The following is a 27,917-nucleotide window of genomic DNA, read 5'->3' as shown; positions in this document are numbered from 1 at the left end:
ACATCTGATGCCATGATGGTCAATGTATTATTTTTTATTCCCGCCCATTGGACTGTATTTGGTCTAAGCTAAGAAGATCATTTGCCTCTATTTGTTACCTGGAACTTCGACCTGAACCGGTTTATCGAGCATCTGTATTGTCATTTAAGGAGATTTTACTAAATTTAACAAATCCATAGGTTGTATTGGCGGTTAAACGAACATCTTATAGTTTGTCTACAGATGCATTATTCAAAAAAATGAATCCACGACATTTGAATGACAGAACATTGTTAACCGTAGCTGTGGTGGACATTTTAGAGCATTGATAAGAGATTTTAGCCCCTCCCCCAAAAAACAAAAAGCTGAAGTTTTAGCTCTAAATAATAACCAATTTTAGTGCCAAATATTTAACCCATTTTAACGAAACGTGAAATTATCAATGTCCATTTTAGCGATAGCATTTATAGTAGGATAACACATGTAGTCAAGACAGTTCAACATAAAATAATATCATGTTCATTTAAATATACCACTAAATGTACAAAAAGTCAAATGTCCATTCCGTTATAGCCAGGAATATAAAGCTAGGGAGTACGTAATTGATTCTTGATCTACCCTTATACAAAACTGTTTAAAAATGTGAACTTTCCCTTTTAAGAAGTCCTTTCTATTTATCTTGCCAAGATTGAGGTGCAGAATCATCGATACTTTTGATTTTGATATACATGTTTGTTGATGTTTGTAATTTGATGATAGTGTCCAGAGAAACCATCACACCTTACACTTTATTTCCATTTGTTTCAACAACGTTTAATTACATGTTTGACCAAATTGTAAATGCAAACAAATTAAACATTAACCCAACATAAATTAATGTTTTAGGATGGTGAGTAATAATCAATAAGGTAAAAAGTAAAATAACAAAAATACCGAATTCCTAAGAGAGAGCCGGTTTGGTCTTTCGATAAGTTTCACTAAAATTCACAATAAACAATTATTCATTTTTTTAAGCATTTTCTGTTCAGCCATCTCTTCGTTTATTAGTAAGTAATAATGTCCACTAGAGTAATAATTTTTGGTGCACAGATTTATAAAACTTTTTTTTTTAATTCATATCCTGGTATCTATAATAAATTTATCATTAAAGGCTTGGACCACAGATTGATGAAGAGTTCAAACAACCAGCATACGAGTGTAAAGTAAGGCTTCTACGTTTCCCCAAAACAAATATCAACATATCCTTCAGAAATTGTGTTTTAAAAGTGTTAATGTATTCATTTTGATGGCAGTGTAAATTAAGGCGACAGTAGTTTACCAATGTTAAATCTCGTAAATCGATGAGGACGAAATCTCGCTCCTTTTGGAGTTAATGCGATTCCATTATGATGGACTTGAAACTGTTTTTGGTGTCAGCAATTGGGATAAACATTTTTAAGGTAAAAACTTCTTGACAAGAGTAGACTATTGAACAATCACTTCTTGACAAGAGTAGACTATTGAACAATCATTTCTTGAAAAGAGTAGACTATTGAACAATACCTGCTACTGAGACAGATTCGGTTAAGTCATGATGGCTAATAAATTGCTGACATTATTTTCACAACAATTGTTGACAAAACTGTGATATATATTGTAACTACATGAAATTAGAATTATGTAATGTAGCAACACTTGATGTTTTCCTTGGTTCTACAACTTAGTGAGTGACTGTATAGTATAGAAGACTTTTTTTGTACCACAGATATGTGCATTTCACTATAAATTGTAAGTGTTGTAACAACTCTAGAAAGTAACTTTCCGAACATAATCATCATTATTATGAAAAATCATGTAAATTATTATACGTTACTGATCAGAGTTTTACTTGTTATGATTAAAAAGAACATGAAAGTAAAAAAAATAAATTGGTAAATGATGGAGCAATCAAGTCCATGGCCATGTAAAACAACTTATCAAATATATCAGGCTTATAGTTAATGCCTTTCTTTTTATATGTATTACAAACATTAAATTTCACATTGAATTCCGAGAGTCTTGATATTTGTATGTTGACCTCTTGTGGAGACTTAATATGGTGAAATAATAGTTGGAGGAGGTGATGCCAATGTTAAATTTGTTATTTTATACGCAATTTTACAACATTAAAACAAGTAAAATAACGAAAATACCGAAAACCAAGCAAAATACAAAACGGAAAATCCCTTATCAAATGGTAAAATCAAAAGCTGAAACACATCAAACTGTTTAAAATGCCAGTTCTGTTTCTGTCAATTTGTAACAAATTTCAACATAAAACTTGTATTACATGTATTTTGATAACGAGATGCTTTATTATTGCAAATGAAATAACTACACTCAACAGCCCAAACATTTAAAGGTCACCACCGTATAGTAAGTTATAAAGGGCTCTGGATTTAATTAAATAGGATACTATTCAAAAATTAAGACCAACTGCATGATTAATGCTAAAAATAATACATGAAAAACAACTATGAACAACAGCGAACAGACGACTACCACTGCATTACAGGCTTCTGACTAAAAACTGGCACATAAAGAATGTGGTGGTGTTGTACATACAAGTGTGTTGGCAATAAACCTTTACCTGGGACAGTGGTCTACAGCACTACATAAGAACAAACTATAAAAACGTTATAAAGGGCTTGAATCATGTTGCTCTCTTATATGTTCGAACAAAATCTCAGCCTTCAGTATAACAATGACGTCCATTTGCACAGTGTTCTTTGTTGGTGTAGTTTCGGCAGTTAACCACACAGAAAAGCTATAATTATCCCGTTTGAAAAAGAAGATATCATCATACTTTGTGAAATAACCTGAGTTTCAAATATAAAAAAAAAAATTATTTTGAAAATGGGATTTTGCGACCAGTAATCGGCAGATTCTACAGGTAAAAAAGTTTTACAAAAATACCGAACTCCAAGGTATTTTCAAAAAGGGAAATGCATAAAATCTGACATAAATACACGCTATCTATCAACGGAATTTTGCTTTTAAAATTTTTACAAACTGTTGTAATATTAATAAAAACATTCTTGAGAACCTGCATTGAGAGTTTGGAATACGAAAACAAAATTTGCAAGTGGTGCAGTAAAATTGATACCGTTTATGTTATATTACAGGAAAGGACCTTTTTAATTGCAATACCAATATACAAGTATTGACACAATAAAATAATTTGTTTCTTCTCGGGAGTTGTGCGAACATTTTATTTCATATTTATGATCAAAACATGACATTAGCATCATATGTATTATGGTACATGTATTACCAATAAACTAATATCCCTTGTATATCATGTTTTGGTATCATAAAACAAATGTACTTTAGTTCTTAATGTTTGTTATGTAATTTATATTTTTGTTACATTCGTGTAGATTCCTGGTAAGATGGTGGAGGTTCATTTGACAGTTTTGCATTTAGATAGTTTGTACCAGAATGTTCATTATGGATAAAGGACAGATTGGTTTGGCCATAAATTGGATTTTTAATTCTTTCATATTTTGTACCACGTCTGTTTTCTTCAAAGGCCGGTCCCCACTCTAATGTAGGCTTCATAAGCGTTCTAACCTAAAAAAAAAATTTAAAAAAAAAAACACACATAAAAAAATAATTTGAAAAAAAACCCTAAATATTTGTTAGATGTATGGTTTTTAAATATTTGATGTCAGAAGATTAAGCCCTTAATTTTATAGCTCCCTTTGTATTTATACATCTGTGAATCCTTGAGGAAAGTAAAAATATATATCGAATGCAGCAAATTCCGCACATTAAATACATTTCGCTTTAATTTAGGGGCAGGTTTGACATAATCAGAATAATATGTTTTTTAAATGAAGAATTGTTTAAACATTTGATTAAAATGGAAAGGAGCGATAAAAATTCGTCCTTAATAGCAAAACAAAATGTTAAGTAAGGATAAATTATCGTTTCTTCCTGTTTTACTCCAGTTCATGACTTTTCATTTTTGTATTTGAGAGAGAATTATATTTTTAGTATAAACCTGTCATCATATTTTTTTCCTTTGATAATCAATTAAAAAATTGGCCATTTTAATTTTTATTATGTTATCATTACGTCACTTTAACGCCATGATGAAGGCATGCGTTTGGTAAAAATTGAATTTTCAGACCCCTAGGAAATGACCGGCAACTGACGAACTAAACCTAAGAATATATCAAGACTCTTAATCTTAATTTCATACAGTATAATCAACTTACCCCTAAATGACGCCTTGGAATGTATTTGTACAAAAACACAGTAGGAATGGCTAATATTGGAAACAAACAAATAAGCCACCACAAAGCTAGTCCATAGTCCGGATATTCATAATCTTCCAATGTCAATGGTTCATACTGGTAGGCTTTAAACACAATTATAACCTATAAAAATGTAAGCTTATCTATACGACCATGTACGAATTTCGCGTGCCACAAAAAATACTGTCATAGTTGCAATGAATTAAAAAAACGTCATTTCTCTTTAATAGTAACCGCAATTATTTGGTATTAATAACATTAAACTGTACCAGTTTTGACTATCAAGGTGCATATTTTGACAAAACTGGACAAACTATTCTGGAAGCCATGACACAAACTTTTAACTATACTGAATACTAACTCAATTAATCAGAGTCATTTACAGCCGATTTCAATGAGTGTGTAGGAAAAGGTAATATCTTTGGTTAGCTTGCTTGCTAGCTGAACCGTGAAGTCATTATTAGGTTAGGTAAACTACCCTCCTTTATCAGTAGACTAGTCCCACAGGTAACCAATTATATCTGTCTGTCGGACTAGTCTAATCAAAAAGGAGGGTAGTTTACCTAACCTTATAATAACTTCACGGTTCAGCTAGCAAGAAAGCTAACCAAAAGTTATTACCTTTTCCTACACACTCATTGAAATCGGCTGTAACATGAGGCAGAGGATCCCTCGATTCAAAACAAATAATCGAATTTGTTGCAATGCAATTTGTTGCAACGCAATTTTTCTCTCTTAATTTTTGTTCTCATATCCTGGTCTTTTAGCGGTCATTTATAAGATGGATTCCTGAATGAAAGACGTAATTTGATTTTTACTTACAATCTGATGAAAACCAAAACACCATATAGTAACAAGGTTATACTTACAAACAGGACGAATGGCGTGAAAAAGGACCAACAAAATCTCCAATAGAAACATGGCCGTTTACCCAACATCATTTCAATATCGTCTGCAAATTGGTTGTAGCCTAGGATAGCAGAAGATTACAATTAATTTGCATTGTGAATGTGTAAACGTTCTTATACCAAGGTGTTATAACAAATATACATCTCTGTGATGTTTTATTGCAATGATAAAGACAATACTCTAAATATTAAGACGTCAAATCTGATGTGGAAAGTGCTGTGCAGGACTAAGCTTAATTCGATCGTCCATTACTTTCATGGGACTTATGTTTTTGCGTCGTCCCTGTTACATGGTGTCAGTTCAAAATATGTTGAAATTGTTGGAAACTAAGCAAAGGGTAAACACAAATGTTTGATCAGATTTAGGACGCAAAGAATTGTTATTCATAGTCGAACTTTGGCAATAAAGATACCCGGAAGAAATATAGAGAGACATGTAATACATTGTATACAAATATGTGGCGTTATTACTTCATGAAAAAATGAAAGCAAACATGAACTTTGACATTGTTTGTAAACCTTATCAAATAATTTGCCGTTAACACACGAAAAGATGTTTGGGAACTTAAAAAGAAAAAAACCACGCAGATAACAACAAAAAACGACAAAAGATTTATGATAGATATAATAGCCGATAATTCAAAAGCTAGTGACAAAAATAGCAAAAAAAGATCGTCAAAGATGAGCATTACCTTAGTTAATAGTAGTTTGTATGCATTTTGTTTTTATCATAACAGATTCCTGTCTATTTATTGTGTGAATTTGTTTTCAAAAGAAGACACCATTCTTTATCAAAGTTCCAAAACTCCTTCTAGATATTTTCAATATTCATACCATAAATCCAGTTAATAGTAATGCATTCGAACAGTCCAACAAAAAGCAATGGGAAACCACTAATGGAGTTGTCCACCAATTCAAATAAGTAAAATCCTCCCTGTAGTATATAGTAATGGTGAACATTCGATAAAAACCTTTGCACTTCATAAATAAACATCAATGAATGCTTCATTTAGCAAAATAAATAGTAGATACTGGTAGGCAGGATTCGCCAATAAATTCGGATTACCTTTTAACTCTCAGTTTTTGCGAAAAATTTCCTTATTGTTCTACGAGTAATATTGTATAGAGTGCTTTAATACAATTGCATAATTAGTCGCAGATAAAAATATATTATTTAAATTATGCCAAAACTGAAACATTATCTACAGGTGGATGATGTCATTGGGGACTGCTAGCCCACCATTAGCAGTGCCGACCCAATGATGTTGATAAACGTATGATATAAGACATTACAGTAAGAATAACAATTTATTCACAGTTTGTGTGCATAGATATAAGAAGATGTGGTATGAGTGCCAATGAGACAACTCTCCATCCAAGTCAAAATTTATAAAAGTAAACCATTATAGGTCAAAGTACGGTCTTCAACACGCGGAGCCTTGGCTCACACCGAACAGCAAGCTATAACTAGTGTAAAACCATTCAAACGGGAAAACCAACGGTCTAATCTATATAAAAAACGAGAAACGAGAATCACTGATGAATACTTATTTGTATGTAGACTTAACTTTTTGCTCGATGTCATGCTGAAATAGTTATCTTGGATAACATTTTATTGTTTGTTTGTGAAATTTCGGATATGTAATTGCTACTGACAAGCTTTATTAGTACTAGTCAACAATCATCAAGTACTAGTTCATTATACATACCCTTGTTGTCATAGGCAACGCGAGCAAGTAGAAAGACATACACACTGTTACGCGGAAAATTGCCGAATTTCTCCAGTTTTTTCTCAAAGTAAATGCATATTCATCTATAAAGGATGCCATGACAGTTTCCATTATTGAGAACTGTAACAAAAATAATGCGTATAGAAAAGAAAACTCCAAAATAAGTAATGGTATATACAAAATTAGATATGGCTACTTTACTTTTGATCACCAAGTTTTCCAGTGGGGTTTGTGTTGCATATATTTCTGTGCTATGAATAAAAGGAGATTTTGATATTAATCAACGATGCAGCAACCCAACAGCATTAACAATTAAAAGACATCTATTGATTTGTTTCATATTATTCATATCGGGACCTCTTATAGCCAACTATACGGTATGATTTTTTTCTCCTTGTTGAATGCCGTACGGTTGCCTATAATTGCTTACATACACTTCATTTGAACTTTGGTGGATAGCTGTCTCATTGGCAATCATACCACATCACCTTATTTCCTATAGAAGTCAACATAGTGTCTTCAACATTAGACAATTGTATCATCAATATGTACTGTTAATTGTGATATCTTTTTAAGTAGATGTGTTTTCTATCCCTACATCTGAAAATATTTTTAAGGGTGTCACATGAAGAACAGGATCTGCTTACCCTTCAGGAGCACCTTGTATCACCCTATTACATTGTCACTTTGTTTTCGACTTATGAGTTTGAATATCCCATTGGTATCTTTCGCCTCTCTTTTTCAAGCTGTCTCCCCTCTTTTCAAGCTTTCACAATCGGTTATGCTTGTGGACGAAACAAATTCACATGTACTGATAATGAGATTTTCAGAATATTGTGAGTTTTTGGGTTAGACTAGAAACAAATACCGATCTGCGATGGTATGAAGCCTTACTTGACTTTTACAAAACCAACCATACGGGTGTCACTAGTGGAGCAGAAACTGCTGGCCCTTAATGAGTCCATGAGTTCACCTCGGTTTTGGATGGGTTTGTATTGCTCATTTTAGTTTTTTTTTCTGTGTGGTGTTTTGCGTATAAGTATCTGCCTGCCTTTCTTTTTTCCATTTGACATGATTTGTCTGCCTTTTTTTTTCTTATTGGTTTTAAGTTTCACTCTTGGTATCTTTTCCCTTTTTTGTAAAGAAGTAGACTATTCCTTGGCAGCAGTCCCTGGTTAAAGATGTGTCCTTTTCGATGTATAGGATGTAAAAACACATATATCTTCATGGTTGAAATAGGAAATCAAATCCAATGCATGTGCCGAAAGATTGACATACTTTTTGCACTTTCAATTTAGTAATTACATAATCTCTATTTTCATTAATATCAGAATTTGTTTCGTCCTTTTAAGCAAAAAACATGCACAAAACACAAACTATAAAAAATGAAAGAAAAAAAAACAGTCAAAAACAAATCAACTTTAAAATTTGGAAGTCTAAATGTGCGTGAAATATTTTTTAATTTTTTACTAGACAGTAACAAATAGCAATTGAATGTGATTCACAATTGAGCGTTTACGTAATTATATCAGCTTATTTGGTTTTGCTTGTGTTTTTTTGTTTTGTTTGTTTGTTAGTTAACTATTTTTTAAAGATAAGCGAAATTGGTACAATTGAAATTAGTATTAAATGACATTTCGTGTGTATTGTTTTTGTTTCTCCTAATTATATTTTATAAGAAAAGTGCTGGAATATTATACCCCTGTGTTAACTGTCTTTTTGTGCATTTGCACAGTGTTAATGTATTAAATTAATCAAGTGAAGACACCTATTTATTGCCAAAAAATACATACCTCGGAACTAAATCCAATAATAAGCATCATGAAAAAGAACAGAACAGCCCACACTGTTGGAGCAGGCATGTTGGAAATGGCCTCTGGATAAGCAATGAATGCCAGACCCGGACCTGTTTATAAATAATAACATAGAGGTTTTTTTTCATTTAATTCATCAAAACGATCAGATAATGTTAATAACATACAATATTCGGTAGGTGTTTCGAAGGTCAAAATAAGTGTGAACGTTTATGGGTTTGTTTTGATTAATGCAATAAGCAGTCTAGTTATAATCAGATGCCATTGAAAAACTTGTTAAAACTAGATGTGTCCAAACGACACGAATGACCCCGTCTCAAAAAGTTGAAAAAATCTGTAATTTCAACAACACATGTGGACACAAACATGCATGGATAGTATCCAGCTCTCAAGACCAATACTAGTTTAATGAAAAATTTCCTTGACCAATGAGTAGTTAAATTTCAAACTATCAGCAAACAGGAAGTGGATGTACTGCAGAACTAACAAGATGTGTTGAAACGACATGAAAATCAGCATAGCGGAACGAAACATAAACTTGTTCTGTAACTCATCATGGTAGACTCACATATCAAAAATCAGTGCAAAATCTGAAGGCGTATAGAAAAAAGTCTGTATAACTGTGATTTTCAACAATTTTAAAAGTTGAAAGCTCGAAATTTCGGCAAAAATCAACAGAGCGGAACGAAACCTAATCTCGATCTGTTACACATCATGGTTGACTCACATACCAAAAATCAGCCCAATATATGAAGGCGTTTAGAAAATATGTCCGTATAACTGTGATTTTCAACAATTTATCAAAGTCCAAATCCCGTAATTTCGGCAAAAATTTTTCAACAATTTATCAAAGTCCAAATCCCGTAATTTCGGCAAAAATTAGCAGAGCGGAACGAAACTTAAACTTGATCTGTAACTCATCATGGTTAACTCACATACCAAAAATCAGCCCAATATATGAAGGCGTTAAGAAAAAAAATTGCATATAATTATTTTGTTTCGGAATGACGAAATGACGGACAAGGGTACAACTATATGGCCCCGACAACTTTGTTGCGGGGCCATAAAAACATCTGACATTCTCGAGTCAAAGCAAATACAGTGTCATGGTCTTCTTTAATTTTTATAATTTATTGAATACGTTCGAAATATGTTATTTTAATGATGTTGGTATAATTTTTATACATGTGTGAAACAAAAAAAAATACGCACAAACAGGAATGGACTGTTTCAAATGTATGGATCAGCTCATATGTTTTCCCGTGATTCATGCCGGTTTTGACCAATGAAAAGGCTAGGATGCATTTGTGTCACTTTTTTTCAGACCAAGGGTTCCTTTCATGAAGAAAATATAAACACGCTCCTTTTTATATCGTCTAGATTTGCATAGTCTTAAGCATTTTGAAATGTCGTTATTCATCAATCATGTGCTTAAATCAATATGTAACAATAATAAGGGCTTACACAGTATTTACAGTATCTAGAAAACCAACATATAAGCCGTTTCCCTGAGTATGATAAATACTACGTATATGCTATCGTGACGCCATCTAAAAAAAAAGGATTATCTCCCTTTTCCCGCGTGCCCGATACAACTTCTTCAGTGTTTTCGGCTTTCCCACTGCTCTGTAAATTTGATACCCTTTTATATGCTCGGAAAAAGAATATAGATTTTTCCGACTGAATATTAATGCGCTTGCTCAAAATACAAAATATTTTCCGTCTTACTGAAAAAAGGTGAACGATTTTTTTTTAAATTTAAAAGCTTGGATTGTTCTCAAATCCAGAATTTGGAGGAACTTTATGATGTAGAATATGAATAGGAGCATAGGACATGATTGCATGCATTATGAGCATACAATTTGAAACAGAAATTGGTGATTGTACAATGACAGTGTAGGGTGTACTTACCTCCCCTTGCAACTTCATCCACAGTGACGCCTTTTTGGTGAGCCATGAAACCAAGAACGGTAAATATTACTAATCCAGCAAAAAAGCTCGTTAAACAATCTACAATTGGCACAATTAAAGCATCTCTGAAAAAAAATATTGGAAACAAAATCACTATTTTATCATATAGGATATGTAAAAAAAACTCTAAAACTGAAAACTGACCTTTACTTTTAATTGAAGCAAACAATTTGTTAGTCATTTTTGGTTTACCGAACTTTATAATAAGGTTTTTTAAGTTTGCGCTTACAAATGGAAATGTATAAGCTCAATGAATATATGATGCCTCGTATGGTGCATGCCTATTCTCTCGCTCCTTTTGAATTTATGCGATTCCCTTAGTTCAAATTTGTTTTGTTACCTTGAATTGTATCTTTTTAACCGATTTATAAGATTTGAACATCGGTAAACTACTGTTGCTTTAAATATTGTATCCTTGGTGACATCCAAGAAGGTTTTATGGATATTTTAGCAATCGCTTTGTTATGGCAATTGATAGCCTGCTTTTAAATTTGGTCATATTCAAGCTTCAGCAAATATTTTTTTATAACAATGTGAAACCTTTATGATAGCATTTTTATCAATATCAACTATAATAAAAATATTTCACTTTAACAAACATTTCAGGTTATTCAAAAATAAAATGACTTGCATTAAGTACTTGTTTTTTTTCATGCTAGATTATTTTTAGTACAAAAGTGATAAGAATGCATACCGAAGACAAAAATTGTCAAACTTGTTGTAACTGGCCATGAGAATTAAACCTCCAGAACAGGCACTTAGTGAAAAGAATACTTGAGTGGCAGCGTCACTCCATACCTTAAATTATATCAATGTTTGTTATGAATACAATGACTCATTTTAATTTTTATAGGTGGAATGAACATAAATATATAGTTATCGACAATAGATATTCAAAATTAGTAAACTTTAGTAAACATACTATACTTGCCGGGCAAATAGTGTCAAATATACATTGCAAAACCATGGATAACGTTGACTTGTCATAGTTTCAACCATTTTTCCTGGTAGGTAGAACTACAAATGAATCAGCTCAAACCATTTTGCATTGATCCCAATAGTTAATTAAGATAAAGAAATATGGTCACCCAAGTTTTTTCCCATTCAATATTAAAAGCAATGAAAGACTGCACGCGTTTGATTCAAGGGGATGTGCAAATATGCATCCCTGTCAAGTCGGAATTGTGACGTTAAATCCGATGCTACTGTATACATTAAAGACCATTGTAACAACAATTTGAGAGGTCCGTAGGTGCATGTTGCTGTCCCTATCTAATATACTCTCGTTATCCAGTGACACGAAACCTTTCTATTGCCTTTCTGAATAATTTCTTCCAGTCCTGAATTTGCATGCAATATTTTTCATCCAACGTTAGAAAACAACAATCAATCAATTTATTGACCATAAAAATCAGTATCCATCATTAAAACCATCTTTATAGTGATTACTAAAGTTTTTAACCAGTTAGATACAATTGGCACAGGAAAACTAATCAAACCAATTTGGACCCAAATGTTGACTGTGATAGGCTATAGTTTTCTTAACTTCTCACGCCCTACAGTAAGATTCATGCAAATAGAATCTGTTTGACTGTCTGAGATATAAATCCATATCTAGGTCGGGATCAACTGCGGACGTTAAGTTTAATGTCCAGTACTGGGAGATTATTACGTTGCATACAGCTTTTTGAGGGGTCCATAGTCAGTCGGTTTGAAGGCAAATTTTCTGCTTTTGTCTGACATATTATAATTTCAAGTCTTCTTGTCGCTATCTTCTCCATCGACCTTTTTGCAAAACATTCGGAAATTTGTTTCATTCTAGAAACACGACGGGTGCCACATATTAAGCAGGATCTGCTTACCCTTCCGTAGCACATGAGATCGAGTTTTTAGTTGGGTTCGTGTTGCTCACTCTTTTTGTATACTATTATTTTTCTTTTGGTCTTTATCTTTTTTCTTTTTTTTTTTGCCATTACGTTGTCAGTTAACACCACAAAATCGGAAAAACAATTGGTAACGCAAAGAAATTGGGAATTGCATCATATATAAAAGACATTTCATGAAAGGCCGTTTAAGTGTTTTATAAAATTGATTTTGGCCATTATCGCCAGGCTATATTGCTTCACTCTAATGTGCAGATGTAACACAAGATTCTACTTTTGAAAAAAGAAGCAATTCAGAAAATTATACAAAAAGGTTCCAAAAGTCATAAGTAAAACAGACAACACTATGGCCAAACGAAAAACGACGAAAAGACAATCTTTCCATACAACACTTCACAGAAAACAAAAAATTCAGCAACACGAACCCAACTAAAAGCGGGGTCAGCAGTTCCTGCTCTACTAGTGACACCGCCATCTAACATCTGATCAAAACGTGACGAGTCATATCAAGTGATTGTATAACAGGAGATTGGTTAGTGTGTCCTTTTTAACCCTTAGACATTACAACATTCATAAACCATCGACCAGTAAATTCTCTTACCCTTAACTTGGCCGAAGCGAAAAACGGTTTTCATGATAAAGGATAGACAAGATGGCTATCGATTAAAACGACACAGACATTTAAAAATAAAATACAACAACATACAACACTGAAAACGAATGCAAAAACAACACGAAGCCCTTAAAACAAAACTAGTTGGAACGCAGGTGCTTCAGATCCTGTAATTGCAATGGCTTCGAATTAATCAACTCTTCTTCATGAAAATGTTTGGCATGAACATTTTATGACAATTTTATCATTTTTAAGTGAAGCTCTGACAAAGGATACAATCCCGTTATACTCCTTCTTTCTTTATATGAAAGAAAATATAATACAAAAAAAAAAACATAAACGAATTTTCTTTTGTTAACTTTCTTGAAAATGGAGATACATGTAGTTGTAATCAAAACTCTTGTGAATAAATCAAATGTTATTGTAAATTCTTGCAGGTATTTCATAAAACCTCTTATAAAGTGTAGAAAATATGAAATGCTTTAATTGCATCAAATAGTCGTGTATTCGGTTCAAAATGTTCGTAAAATAACGTCGTATATAATTAATCTCAAGATCGAGTGTATTTTGATCAATTGCAGAAAACCTCATAAAATAGTAAAATATATAAAATGTTATCCTACAACTACAATTTGATTAAAATACAGATTTTGTGTCCAAGCTTTGCTTACAAATATCTGAGAATATTCCGTTTTACTTTCTGTAAATTTGTGCTCGAAACACCAAATCCAGGTCTAGAATTTTGATTGGTTGATTTTGGAGTCCGAGTATGATAATCGTGCTCGAAATGTTTATGACCGTAAATCCAGAGGTTTCCGAAAACTCTTTAAGGTGGTGCATAACACAACAGGGAGATAACTCTGTAAAAATCAGCTTAACGTTTTAATCACGTTCTATTGCAAAGGAAATATTAAGCTACTCAATGATCAAAATTAGTCTTTGTCAAACTGCTATATATTCAATGAAATTTTTCCAATAAAGTGTGTGGTTCAACTTTTTTGAAACTTTTATATTTTTGTTATAGGGTAAAAGTAAATATTCTGTCAAAATTTTATGAAAATTATACGAGCCAAAATAATTTTAGTCAAGGTGTTTGGTACCACCTTAAAACAGAAAGTAGAACGGAAGTTTTTCAGATCATTGTAAGCAAAGCTTAGATCACATGATCTGTATTTTAATCAGATTGCTATTAAAACATACGGTTGAATCTGCTAATCTGTCCCATTGTGGTGTCAGATAATAATATATTCCATCAGAAGCACCATCTAAGGTAACTCCTCTAATGAACAGAGCAGTCAATATTACATATGGAAACAATGCTGTGAAATACACAACCTGAAATTCAAAGCAATAAATATTAACAGGCTGTATAAATGTCGTACGTGAAACATTATGTATGTTTAATTTTGTCACAGTCGAAAAATTAGAAAAAAAAACTGTTCACTTTGCGTGTTTAAATTTACGTGGGAAATTGGTCCAATTTTAAACTTGACTAAAATTCATTCTTTAAATTAAAACACATAAAAGGAAATGTCAATGGGAAATAGAATCTTTCGACACAACAATAGAACGTTTGAATTCTACACTAACTTGATTCTATTTTGATTGGTTGAAAAAAACACCTTACTTTCGATTATCCGAGTACTATGTCAATGAAAACCTCTCCCAATCACACGATTTCTTACTGCTTCTATTGCGTTGACAACATTTTTTACATGTCCGAGGTATCTGGTAGAATTTCGCCTCGATTCCATGATGTCGTGAATTTTATTCTTGACCGAGTCGAACAAAGAATTTAAAATTGACACATGCTACCTCTCCACCAAAGACTTATCATATAGCAGCAAAAGCGAGGACTGGTGGGCTCCAAATCAGAATAATGTGCCGGGTTAGGGTGATATGAAAATAATCTAAATAAACATTGAGTTACATTAACCCGACTTCAACCAGTAGATAAACCCAGTGTTTAAGAAATATAAAAAATTCTTGCATGCTCCACATGCGTTAGTAATTTGGCGTACTATAGAGAAAAAAAAAATACGGTAATGTGCCACGAACTATCTGTTGAAACTATGTAATAGCGAGAAATTACCTAAATCTACGACACAGTTTATCTGTAAGGGTCATCAATTGAAGGTCAAGGTACGAAACAAATCTTATCAGATTTGTGGTTATCTGTATTTTAAGTCTAATCGAAAATGGTATTCTTTATTTAAAGTCGTACGTTGAATAACAAGTGGTAGAGCAATTTCATATAACAAGTGAAGTTCCAAAAATACAGAACTCCAAGAAAAATTCAAAACGGAAAGTCCCTTATCAAACGAATGGAAAATAACTGTCATATTCCTGACTTGGTTCAGGCATTTCCTTGTGTAGAAAATAGTGGATAAAACCTAGTTTTAAAGCTAGCTAAACCTCTCAATTGTATGCCAGTCGCATATAATTCCATTATATTGACAAAAATGTGCGAGCAAAACAAACAGATATAATAGGTAAAAATGTCAAAAATTGGGGTACAACAGTCAAGATTTTGTAAAATCTTAATTACTATAAAACAAACAACTATGTCAACAACAACAAAATATGCTGGCATATAGACACTCTATAGACAAAGCACATGAGCAAAAATGAAAGACAGGACTACAATGACCATAGCACAAGAACACAATGGAGGGATGTATAAATACCGAGCCACGCCAAAAGGATGTTACCAAAAATGGACTAAACAGTAAAGTTTAAAAATATACAAAGATAAATAAAAGAAACCGAAAAATAACACGTAATTGTGATGATAAACAACATCAGTACCCAAAATCTATACTTCAAGACCACCATGTATTATATGTGAAGTTGATACGGAATATTTATCAACAAGGTGTATCTTCCAATGAAATTTTTTTAGTTAGAAAAAGGACGAGAGTTCTTTGACATAACCCTGGTTCATCAACTTTCTGTTCATACACTGGTGACGTTTAATAAATTCTGAGTAGCAGCTGCAAGCTCTTGAATGCCGAATGAGTTGGGAAATGTATATTCCATATGCAGGTGAAGTTGGTATATTTCGGTTAAGGTGGGAGAAATATTTCAAAATTAAAATCGTCTCGTTTATTAAAGACTCTGGTACTGATATGACCGCTATGCCAAATTCGTGGTAGAAATCTTTAAATTGTACCTTTCCAAGACTTTTGATGCCTTTTGCCAAAACTGCCAGGACAACTACCCATGCTAATAATAAGCACAGAGCTAGTTCCCATCTAACTGTTCCAAAATCATGTAGACCATCGGACATATTCAACACTCTATCACTGAAAAACACATATTAATTGTAAAGTTTACAATTTTATATTAAATCTATCGATTTCTAGGTATCTTTGTTGAAGCATTGAACGGAGTCTTTCTCCACGATTACTCAGCACCTTTTATTCAAGCCTCATCAGATAATATTTTCCTCGAATGTGACCAACCGAATTAAACTTATCACCGGGTGTATACTTACATGAGCAACACGACGGGTGCCAGACGTGGAGTAGGATCTGGTTAACCTTCCGGAGCACACGAGATAACACTGGGGTCATCTTGCTCAGTCTGCAGTTTTCTGTGTTGTTTTTTGCCATGACATTGCCAGTTTGTTTTCGACTTTAGAGTTTGAATATCCCTTTGGTATCTTCCGCCCCTCTTTTATATAGTAATCAGCCTGTCAGTTCGTTCATCGTCTTCGGCACAAATATGTAGGTATCGGAGCGTAGACATGGCAAATGCCTTTCATATCTGATAACTTCGTCACCTAGTGTACGTTTAAATGTGTTTGAAAGAAGCGTACAGTGATAAAATCTAGTTAGAAATTGAAATCAGTTTCGGGATCTTGATTTGAACAGATCAATTTGTAATGTAGACTCGTTGGAAAGTGTTTAGTAGTGTTACATATTTTTATGGCATTGACCTCATTTTCAAGTTCATGTAGTCATGCTATCTTTTTATTTGATATACCCATCAGTACCTAAATTGACGATTGACAATATCTTATGTTTAGTTGTTAAGTTTGCTTGTCTACTCTGACTAGTGCCTTGTGCTGTTTGGATTAATATGTTTACACCTTCATTGGTCAGGCTATTCTTTTAAGACCCATTTTGGTCATGTTGCTCCTAACCTTAAAAGGTATTCGTTAAGGATTGAGCGTTCCTGAGTAAGAGAATAACAGAAAGGGTCCAGAGCACGAAATTTATAAAGTTTTATTTCAATTATTAAAATTTTGCATGACAACAGCAAATATGAAAGGTAAAAAAAAAACACTTCCCGGGAACATTGTGTGATTTCATGATTTCACGTTGGATGACCAAATTAATAGTAATTTGTGGACAATAAATATACAGAATCGACGTTTTTTCTCCACAAAACGTATCCATACTTACTAAAAGAATTCTTCGCTTTTGGATCTTTCTGTACCAGTGTTGTTTGTGAAGTTACTTGGAAGAAGAACTAAAACGGAAAATTTGTAATTAACATTATTTCATTAGCACGAGACGCTTTAGGTTTCACATTATTTTATTTGACAGGGATTAATCACAACAAATATTTTATTTTGAAACTTTATTTCTTCAAAGTATAAATGGTGATGTAAGAAATCGATTTGTTCCGGATAATTATGAAAACATATAATAAACATTAAATTTGAAACAGAATAAATATTATAGTCAAAACTTTAATGAAATGACGTGGAAAGGAATTTTGAATTGATAGATTTGTTAAAATACCTAATCAAAATTAATATATATTGAGAGAATGCTTTCAATTGGAAAGGAAGATTCTATTTTTTTATTCATAATACATTTTATTAAGAGACTGAAGTAAAGTTAACTAGAATTGCTTATAACTGTCATACAAGTGGGATGTTGAGCTAGCTTTAAAACCAGATTTAACCATCAAGTTTTTTCGTTTTTTTTTATCTTCGTTATTTGAACTTTGATGGATAATTGTCTCACTGGCAATTATACCACATCTCCTTATTTTTATCTTTATGTAGATTTGGCTATTCATTTGGTCATATAGCTTTTTCTAGATTCCAGGTTTCTAAAAGCTAGTATTTTATACAGAAACTTGTTTATATTTAAAGACCCCTTATTATCCCTTCGATAATAAGTGTCTTCGGATTCTTTTATTCTAATAGCAATGCACAAGATTTTTTAAGTTGCACTTACATTTCATTATGTTCATAAGCTCAAAATTTAGACAATTTAATATCATTCCGTTTAAATTATTCAAATTATTTTTGTCAAATAGTCTTTTGTTTACGATTTTGAATAATTGACCATTTTTTTCTATACTTTCGTATTCCATGTAATGAATTTGCAAGAGTCTATAGATTGTTTTCTGTTGTTCATCTTTTTGCCATGGCGTTGTCAGATAATCATTGACTTATGAGTTTGCATCCGTTTGGTATCTTCAGCCTCTTTTTTTGTTAATTTTTTACATATGTAATATTAATATAAAGCAACGAAAGTCAGCATAGTCAAATTCTGTTAATTCACCTGTACTGTTTGTATTATTATGAGACGTCACATCCTGACTCCATGGTAACGGATCAGACATTGATGCAAAGAAAAAGAAGAAACAATAGCCGATGATAACATTATAATACAATCCTATGACGGCTGATACTATTACTGAACAGTAACCCAAACCTGAAATAATAAATTGTAACCTTTAAAATAACTGTTTTCAACCTCTTTCTATACATTCACATAATTTCTAGGCAGTAGTTTTGGACGTCAAAGAGTTTCAAGGGAAAAACCAAAAAACCTTTGACAGGTAGTTAAGAAATAAAAAAAAATCAATTTGAAAAATTCAATCACACATTTGTGTGTCTATGACTATCTTTGTATCTCATAGCTGTCTCCATACAACTCAATTAAGAACCCATCAAAATTCGTAACAACGAAATCAAATTCTATTTTGATGCGTCTCAATAGCATTAGGTGGTATCAAAAATGAAAGACATAATCATTGTAATAAATTGCGTGTAATTATACTGGCCTTCGGGGCGTCTTTAATTGACAATAAAATTAATGTATTGTATTGTATAGTATTTCGTTTATGAACAAAAGTTTTCTCTTATTTTCCATGCAAATGAAACGTTTGTTTTGGTTATATTCTATGTATCTAATTAATAGCATACATGTTTGTTTCGTCTTTTTTCAATGTCGTTGGTTGTCTTGGAACCTAGACCTTCAAGTGTCTGTAATATTGTATTGTGTCCGGATGCATATATTAGGCGTTATTTCAATAAGTGAAAACTGTTTTACTCTAATGAATTCCATAAATTCGTCATAGTTTACATGCAATATAACTATATGTTCATCGTCCTGAACATGCATGAAATATTTGCCACTAGACGTAAATGCGTACCTTTGAAGAGTGGATTAACTTTCCATATTGCCAATGGACCTAAACTAGCAAATTGTCCAAATGAGAGCTCCATAAAGAAAAGTGGCATTCCAACAAAGAGTTGCATAAACCAGTATGGAATGAGAAAGGCACCTGAAAGGAAGTTTCAAGTTATAAGTTAAAATATAAAGCACCTGTTTTGGTCAAAACAAGTCGTATTACTATCAAGAAGTCATTAATCAATCCTCCCCTATACAGACAAATATCTGTATTGGATATCTGACTAAAACATTCATTTTTATTTCGAATTAAGAAGTTATTAAAATGGTTAAATAAGAAAATTATTTTTTCCGGTATTGTCCAATGATTTTATTTTATGTTTGTTAAACTCACAATTACGCAGGCTGTATGATTTTATATATAAAACTATAAAAATTTCAAAAGAAATTAGATTGACAGATTAAGCAATGTAACATTGTATATCAACTTTATATTACAGGCATTTTAATAATTGTGTCCCTGCATAAATCTTTCTACAGTCGATGTTATCCTGTTTATCTGTCAACAAATGTTGCTATCGTTAATCTGTAAAATCATGCGAGCTTTCAAGCTTTTTAGGTCCACTAATTCAGATTAAACGTAGGGGAGCTGAATTCTCAAATAGCTTACTTAATCCCATGACATGTACATGTGCCTGCTCTAAGACCTCTTCATTGTCATATCTCAATCTTTTTTTTTTTGTCATTTGGAAAACTTGATATTGATGGCAGATGTTTGAAAATCTTTTTTACTTAATTCACCTAGACTCTAGGAGATATAGATATTGACATCTATTAACACCGTTTAGATGTTTCTTTTTTGTTGTTTGGTTACTGTCTCATTGATGTTTACCCAGTATCCTCTTTTATTCCTAAAGGATTTTGGGGAGTGAAAAAGTCTGGCAGAGTAACATATATTGCTTGATTCAATGTTGTTTGATAAACACTCAATAGCTAATTAATTATTGTATAACTCCGTAACGTTCCGATTATTTATTGACATAGTAGGATAGTGGGGAAAATTTGACTACTACTTGGATTCCAAGGTTTGACCATGGTATACAAATATGTAATTTTGACACCTTCTGTCCGACAGTAAAACTGGTACTAAGGTGTTCGATTGGCTGTTTCGGAGGTATAAATACGCAATAAATAAAATTGAGAATGGAAATGGGGAATATGTCAAAGAGACAACAACCCGACCAAAGAGCAGACAACACGTCTGATCAGAACCCAGTGCCCCATGTTTAAATATTTTCACTCTCTTTGGCTTTAAAAATCCGTGTAATAACTCTTTGAAGGGTATACCCCCACTGGTCAAGCAATTGCTTTTCTTATTCAGTGTTAGAGAGATGTTACGTCCCAATTTCATAAATAATGTGACATACAAGACTATCCAAGAGGAGTCAGAGCTGTCCCAGTTAAATGATATTGTTTGGAAAATAAAGTAAAATAACACAAATACGGACTCAATGGAAAATTCAAAACGAAAGTCCTTTATCAAATGGCAAAATTAAAAACTAAAACACTTCAAACGAATGGAAAACAACTGTCATAACTATTCCTGACTTCATACATGCATTTACTTATGTAGAAAATGATGGATTAAACCTGGTTTTATAGCTGTCTATACCTCTCAAATGTATGACAGTCGTATAGCATTTCATTATACTGACAACAATGTGTGAGCAAAGCAAACAGACATAATAGGTAAAAATGTCTAAAATTGGGGTACAGCAGTCAACATTGTGTTATAATTTTAATCACTATAAAACAAATAACTCTTTCAACAAAGAAAAACAAAATTGCATATAGACACTCTATAATAGACAAAGCACTTCAGCAAAAATGAAAGACAAGAACACAAAAAAGGATCATAGCACAATAACACATTGGCGGGATGTATAAATACCGAACCACGACAAAAGGATATTACCAAAAATGGACTAAACAGTAAAGGTTCAAGATATACAAAGGCAAATAAAAAGAACACGTAATTAAGATGATAAACAAGATCACCAAACAGTAAAGACGAAATTATTTCTTTGATATTTCTCTCTTTGTAATTACAAGAGCACATGACATTTTAGTACATATAACTGTTTCTGTCTTCTTAAAATAAGTACTGAAGAAGATGCTTTAAATGTTCATAAAAATGTTTTTAAAATAAAGGTTAAAGAGAAGATAGATAACTGTCAATATTGCAGCTATCAATAAATATTCCTAGATTTACATGCGAACATCTACAGAACAAAGAACATTAACGGAACTAGTTTTACCTAACCAGATGCGCATCTCAAAAAAGAAAGTCTCTTTGACCTGATGTTGTTGACTAAAATATTTGAAAAGCTAAAACCTAACACAAACGGTCAAGAGCTGATACAAGTGAAAGAACTATAAACAAACCATAACCAGGACAAAGACCTGGAGTCAGAGCTATGCATGAGGGAGAAGCAATCCTTATTTTTGATTGATTTCTGAAGTTTTATAACATCAAATTTAAATAAAACAATAGAACTTTTAAAAATTTAAGATGTCCTTTGTTTTCTTAGTTAATGTGTTGTTAACATAACAAACCGTACACATAGATTTGTTTTCATTATTTTAAATGGTTTAGCCTTTTTACTTACAAAATCTGTTTTACATATAAATGAAAATTGATGTCTGGATACGTTATTAAGACTTTCTTATATCGAGCAGTTGGTAATTCAGACTTACTTTTCAATGAATGTTCACATATAAGCATTCATACATTATCTCGTCCTGAACATGCATGAAATATTTGCCATTGGACGTTAAACAAATAATCATCAATCATCATACATTATCATGATGTCATGCATTGCTCGTGTACTAACATCAAGCGTTGAACAAATTCAGATTACTTTATAAAGATCTAAATCGACAGACAGTTGATATCTATATAGATATAGATAAAATATGTATGTGTCATTACTTACCACCACCGTTTTTAAAAGCCAGGTAAGGGAATCTCCAGACATTACCAAGACCTACAGCGTATCCAACACAGGTCAAAATGAATTCAAGTTTACCACCCCATTGGCCACGTTCCATAATTTTGACTGGTTCTTCAATCATCACATTGTCCTTTTTGATCCCATTCTTGTTTAAAAAAAAAACAAATTCAACAATACAAGAAGGAAATTGCAATAACAATAACGCAGTTGAATATCATCTATACACCTAATAACGAGGTTCAATTTGTTAGCCGGCATGACGTAAAAACGACGAATCAAAGAAATCAACTTTATATATATATATATATATATATATATATATATATATATAAAAAACCACATGTAATATAGCTGCAAAATCTGAGTTAGTACGGTTTCCACTTGACTCCTTTATACAAACTCAAGTTTTATTATATTTTTGTAGAATTAACTGTTAGGAAAAGAAGCTTTCAAAGTTAATATTAAGTCTATGTCTGAATATGGAATATATACTTGGAAAACTTTTGCAAAACACAATTTTAAGAATTTAATATTGATGAAGAAGAATATGTTGATTTTGATAAACCTTTAAACTAAAAAAAAATTCACTTAGAATACTATAAAACAAATTGTTATAGAAAAGTATGATAAAATCACTCATGAAACACTTTCAAATATAGATAACAGTTCAAAACTTTACATTATAGTAAACTTAAAAATGAAATTAAACTGGAAGACTACTTGCACAATCTAAAAAAAATAATAGTCGTCAACTTTTAACAAAATTATAAGTGACCATAACTTGGAAATTGAAATAGGTCGATATAAGAAAATTCCAAGAGAACATAGAGTATGTAAAGTTTGCAAAATGTTAGATGACGAGGAACACTTTTTCCTTCATTGCCAAATCAGCAGTAATATTAGAAATCCCCTTACAAATGCAATTAAAACCCATCATCCTAAGTTTAAGCAGCTTGACTCAAACACTAAACCTAAAACTATTTTAGATCCCAATAAAGATATTTTGTCTAGTATTGTGGGCTGTATAAAGCAATCCATGGAGTTGCGAAAATAAGGTCCACATTGGTCAATTATCTATATACTTATAGATATATATGTTGTGTACAAGTTATCATTTTGTACAAATTATAATTTGTACAAAAAAATTGTACAAATTATAATTTGTATTTTGACTTTGTACAAATTGTAATGTGTACAAAAAGTGCCTGTACAAATTACAATTTGTACAAAATTCAACTTAAATTCACTTATAACTTGTACAATAATTTATAGTATGGATTTTGTTATAAAAACCATTTTTACACACTATAGAATTTTATTCAATAGATATAATAAGTTGTGGTATGAGTGCTAATGTGACAACTCTCCATCAAAGTCACATTTAGTAAAAAGTAAACTATTATAGCTTAAAGTACGGCCTTCAACACAGAGCATTGGCTCACACGGAACACATAATAACCAAGACTCTGTGTTGAAGACCCTACTTTGACCTATAATTGTTTACTTTTACAAATTGTGACTTGGATGGAGAGTTGTCTCATTGGCACTCATACCACCTCTTCTCATATCTACTTATTTACAAAATACAAAAATACCCAGATGGAGACAGGAAATGTTCTTTATATGTGCATGCCAGTTGATTCTGATAGTACAATAAAAATAGGCCCCCGTGATAAATCTGATAGAATAATAAATAATTGGCCTCAGTGACAATTCTGATAGTATAATAGAAATTGGCCCCTTGTGACAATTTTAATGTCACTGACGTTGGAAAACACCAATCAGAACTTGCTATGGTGGATATTGTCGGTATACCAATTACTTATAATGTTTGTGCCGCAACTCAACCTTGAAATATCTTTTGTGTAATTATTAAATCTTGAGAATGTTAGTACCACATTTTAATAGATGTAGGAAATTTTAACAGGATATTTTCAGAGAAATTAAATTGAAGCTGTTAAAGACACATCCGTATTTGCAGCAACGGTTTCTGAGCTTCAACTTTCGCTACGGAAGCAGTTATAAAGCTTTCTAGAACTTGTGGACAAGTTGTTTTCATGTAAATGCAAAGGGGGAAGCAGCACTTCTAAATGTAAATGTAAAAGCAAAAGATGAAGTCCTGATGCGATAATTCACTCGCATAATCAAACAAATGATACAGAACTATTTTTCTCTGTTGTTAATAAGATTTATTATGTGGTCATTGAATCAAAAATTCCATAGTTCATGTATCAATGATTTTTTGTAACAAAATCCATACTGTTAATTATTGTACAAGTTATAAGTGAATTTAAGTCGAATTTTGTACAAATTGTAATTTGTACAGGCACTTTTTGTACAAATTACAATTTGTACAAAGTCACAATACAAATCATTATTTGTACAATTTTTTTGTACAAATTATAATTTGTACAAAATGATAACTTGTACACAACATATATATATTAATATTAACTTGACTTGTTTAAAACTTTTTTCATGTATTGTATGTTTCTTGTGTACATGTCTGTTATGTTTGCATTTTAACCCGTCAGGGTTTTACTTTTTGCAATAAAGTTTTTATTTATTTATTATATAACTAATATAGGACAATAGTGTTGATTAAAAATTACACCATTCCAGGACCTTTTGTTTTCTACATAGTTAATGCAATTGTATTATCAATAATTATCAAGTTCTGGGTCGAATCCGATACCTATACCAATAGTATATGTCACATGTAGCTTTCATTTGTAGTAAGAAACCCAGGACGGGTTCAAACAGAAAGATTTTGAAAGCAGAGAAAAATGTGCACCTTATCAGCATGACTTTATCAGATGACAATACGACTAGTAGACATTTGCGGAAACTAGGTCTATACCTAGGGTTATACTTAGACTTGCGATTACAGTGGACGAAAAACAAAGGGTCATCTCAAAATATAAAATATAAAACAATAGAAGATACATAGCCAAACATATGATTTTATTCTTATGTGAATATGTCTTTTCGACGACACACTAATGCAGCGCATAAAGTCACAAAAATTTGAATCGCTGTCTTTAACGTCGCCCAAAGTCCCCATAACTTTATGTGTTTTTTAATTCTCCGATGGCGTGTTCAACCTTTACTATATAGTGTGTAATAAGTCTATTTAATTTCGTACACTTCTATTACATATTCTAGGGTTTTCGAACAAGTGTCTTGTATAATTTGTCAATACGGGATGTCCGTTCGGATATATTTTGTCGCCCACCGAAAACAGCAGAGAATCATACGCTTTCCCCGAGAAACAGAGAACATCATTTTTTTTTTATATAATAAGTAAGGCAAAATCAGCCAATAATTCGTTACTAGGACACTCTACAATCGGTGCACTCGAAAATCACGTGAAGATGCGATAAACAAGTTATCGCTATTTGATTATTTAACCCGCCTCAGCTCTGTCCTTTAGAAATATAGATGTCGTGTGTCGTCCTTCTTTTACACGATTAGACTTATGAATCGGCAAATGCCCCCTTTCCGATTAAAATTGTGTGTTTTTTTTTGACAATTTCTTCTCGACCTTTGCACCATTTATCCTTTTTAATCAACGGAATAATTTTGCGTATAAACTTTGTGTTGAAATGGACACCGGCATAAGTGCGCTCTATTTCAAGAGAATTGTACCAGTCTCATATCAGGAAGTACTGGTCATGCTTCGACCATACCAGACCTACCCATGCTCATTGGTGAGAATTATCGACACCGCGAAAGAAAATGTTTATACTGAAATGCTTCCCGAGATCTCTATAAAAATTGCACAAAAACAAACAACGTTTTTTTTTTTATTTTGAAAGATAGATATAAATCCATTCCAACTATTTGAGTACACCTATTCTCACACTTCAACAGAGTCTGACGCATATTTTTGATTATATATTCGACATAAAGATGTTCATTAATAGCGGTGTTGTTTTTTCGTATATTTTTTTCTATTGATACCAAAAACGTAGACAGAAAGTGCTCGCCAGATTTAAAAAAAGAGAAAATAATGAAAAAATACCGAACGGCAAGTGAAATGCCATGAAGAACACATAGTTCTGAAACAGTCTCCCGCTGTATACCCTCATTCTCTTTTTAAAAAATGTACGCCTTAACATAAAAATTTACCCACAACGACATTTGCGAAATTTTGTTTGCGTGTCTCATGTTAAATTTATAAAATGATGTCTGTCCATACTCCGTACATTTACAGCATATTCAACCTCGTTAACACCATTTACAAAAATTAATGTGTACACAGTACTACATATATTTCTAAAAAAAAACGTTGTTCAACTATATAAAAACATCATAGGAGTTAGACTGTTTTGGAACGACGTTTTATATTTACACTTTGAGACGACCCAAGATTTAAATGCTACCTGTGTATGCCAGTTTCCTCAAATGTCTACTAAAACTCCAGGCTAACAATAGTCACGGACCCGCGATTAGCAATATCTGGCTTTAAGTACCCCTACGAGTATCATAAATTTTCAAATGCATATCGTACATTAAACTTTCGATGTCTTGTAATTTTATACTTTATTTAGTGCGTAAAAGCCATTGCTGGGAGACAGCAAATTTCTGAGGGTATCCAAGTCTTAATTCATACACTTTGTAATATTTACTTCTCTCAAACGAATGGACGAAAACGGTTAGACAAAGTAAACCATCAGTTTTGTTGGGTTTGTTGTGGTCACTATCAGTTGCTATCTCGTCATCAATCTACTTAGCACAATGCCTATCAGCAAGAGGGCTTAACGTACACTGGGAATTGTGTTTGGTTTGGGATAAGTGTCTCAGTTTAGTCGCTTGTGTGTTGTTTTTAAGGAATGTGTGGTTTGACTTTGTGTTTTTCTTTCAGTAACGGTATAATTTATTCATTTGCTAATAAATTGATTCTGGTTATATCTTTGGTATGTTCACTTTTCTATTCTGATTGCAAATGTTTTGTCAGTGATTAATTAAAGAAGCATATTTCAGCCGGTAACTTTCATTTGAGTCTCAATTTAAAAAAATATTTGATTATAATGGTTCAGTTTTAATGACATTTTTAAAGCATAGTTACCTGAGAAGAAAACTGGACGCCATTTCCTTTTTCAACCTGACTCGAAAATTCACTACCAAGCCCACTATCAAGACTTCCTCCGGGGGAATGTTTGTGTTCTAGTTGAATAAAAAACTATGTATTAATATTTAACAGAGCTGATTTTTTCAAACGATCTTGAGGTTTTCAGTGTAAATCTTCGATTTTTTTTCAACGAAAATATCGAGGACCCTGGTTCTACACATTTAGCCTTAATCTTTTGCGTGTAGTCGGTTTTTAATTTTCAACTCTA

General features: G+C 32.3%; 1 protein-coding gene across 1 annotated transcript; it reads right to left on the bottom strand.

Annotated features, from left to right (window-relative positions):
- Positions 1–1,133: 1,133 nt before the first annotated feature.
- Positions 1,134–27,740, bottom strand: LOC127703039 (sodium- and chloride-dependent glycine transporter 1-like). The gene is made up of 15 exons (XM_052207421.1): positions 27,647–27,740; positions 22,558–22,720; positions 19,581–19,712; positions 18,704–18,856; positions 17,588–17,654; positions 16,351–16,483; positions 14,379–14,513; positions 11,377–11,480; positions 10,623–10,747; positions 8,691–8,803; positions 6,877–7,017; positions 6,002–6,101; positions 5,129–5,229; positions 4,221–4,382; positions 1,134–3,570 (listed from the first exon to the last, which is right to left on the bottom strand). The coding sequence occupies exons 2-15, from the start codon at positions 22,694–22,696 to the stop codon at positions 3,364–3,366; spliced, it is 1,812 nt and encodes a 603-aa protein (XP_052063381.1). The 5' UTR covers positions 22,697–22,720; positions 27,647–27,740; the 3' UTR covers positions 1,134–3,363.
- Positions 27,741–27,917: the final 177 nt, after the last annotated feature.

Source organism: Mytilus californianus, unplaced genomic scaffold, assembly GCF_021869535.1.
Source record: "Mytilus californianus isolate M0D057914Y unplaced genomic scaffold, xbMytCali1.0.p SCAF_5, whole genome shotgun sequence".
Classification (NCBI taxonomy): Eukaryota; Metazoa; Mollusca; class Bivalvia; order Mytilida; family Mytilidae; genus Mytilus; species Mytilus californianus.
This window is presented reverse-complemented; position numbering and strand designations above follow the sequence as displayed.

Coding starts and splice junctions, on each gene's coding strand:
- LOC127703039 (XM_052207421.1), bottom strand. CDS start 22,696: ATGATTGAAGAACCAGTCAAAATTATGGAACGTGGCCAATGGGGTGGT. Junction 14,514..16,350: donor GCATCAAAAGTCTTGGAAAG/GTACAATTTAAA, acceptor TTTGAATTTCAG/GTTGTGTATTTCACAGCATT. Junction 8,804..10,622: donor GGATGAAGTTGCAAGGGGAG/GTAAGTACACCC, acceptor ATTTATAAACAG/GTCCGGGTCTGGCATTCATT.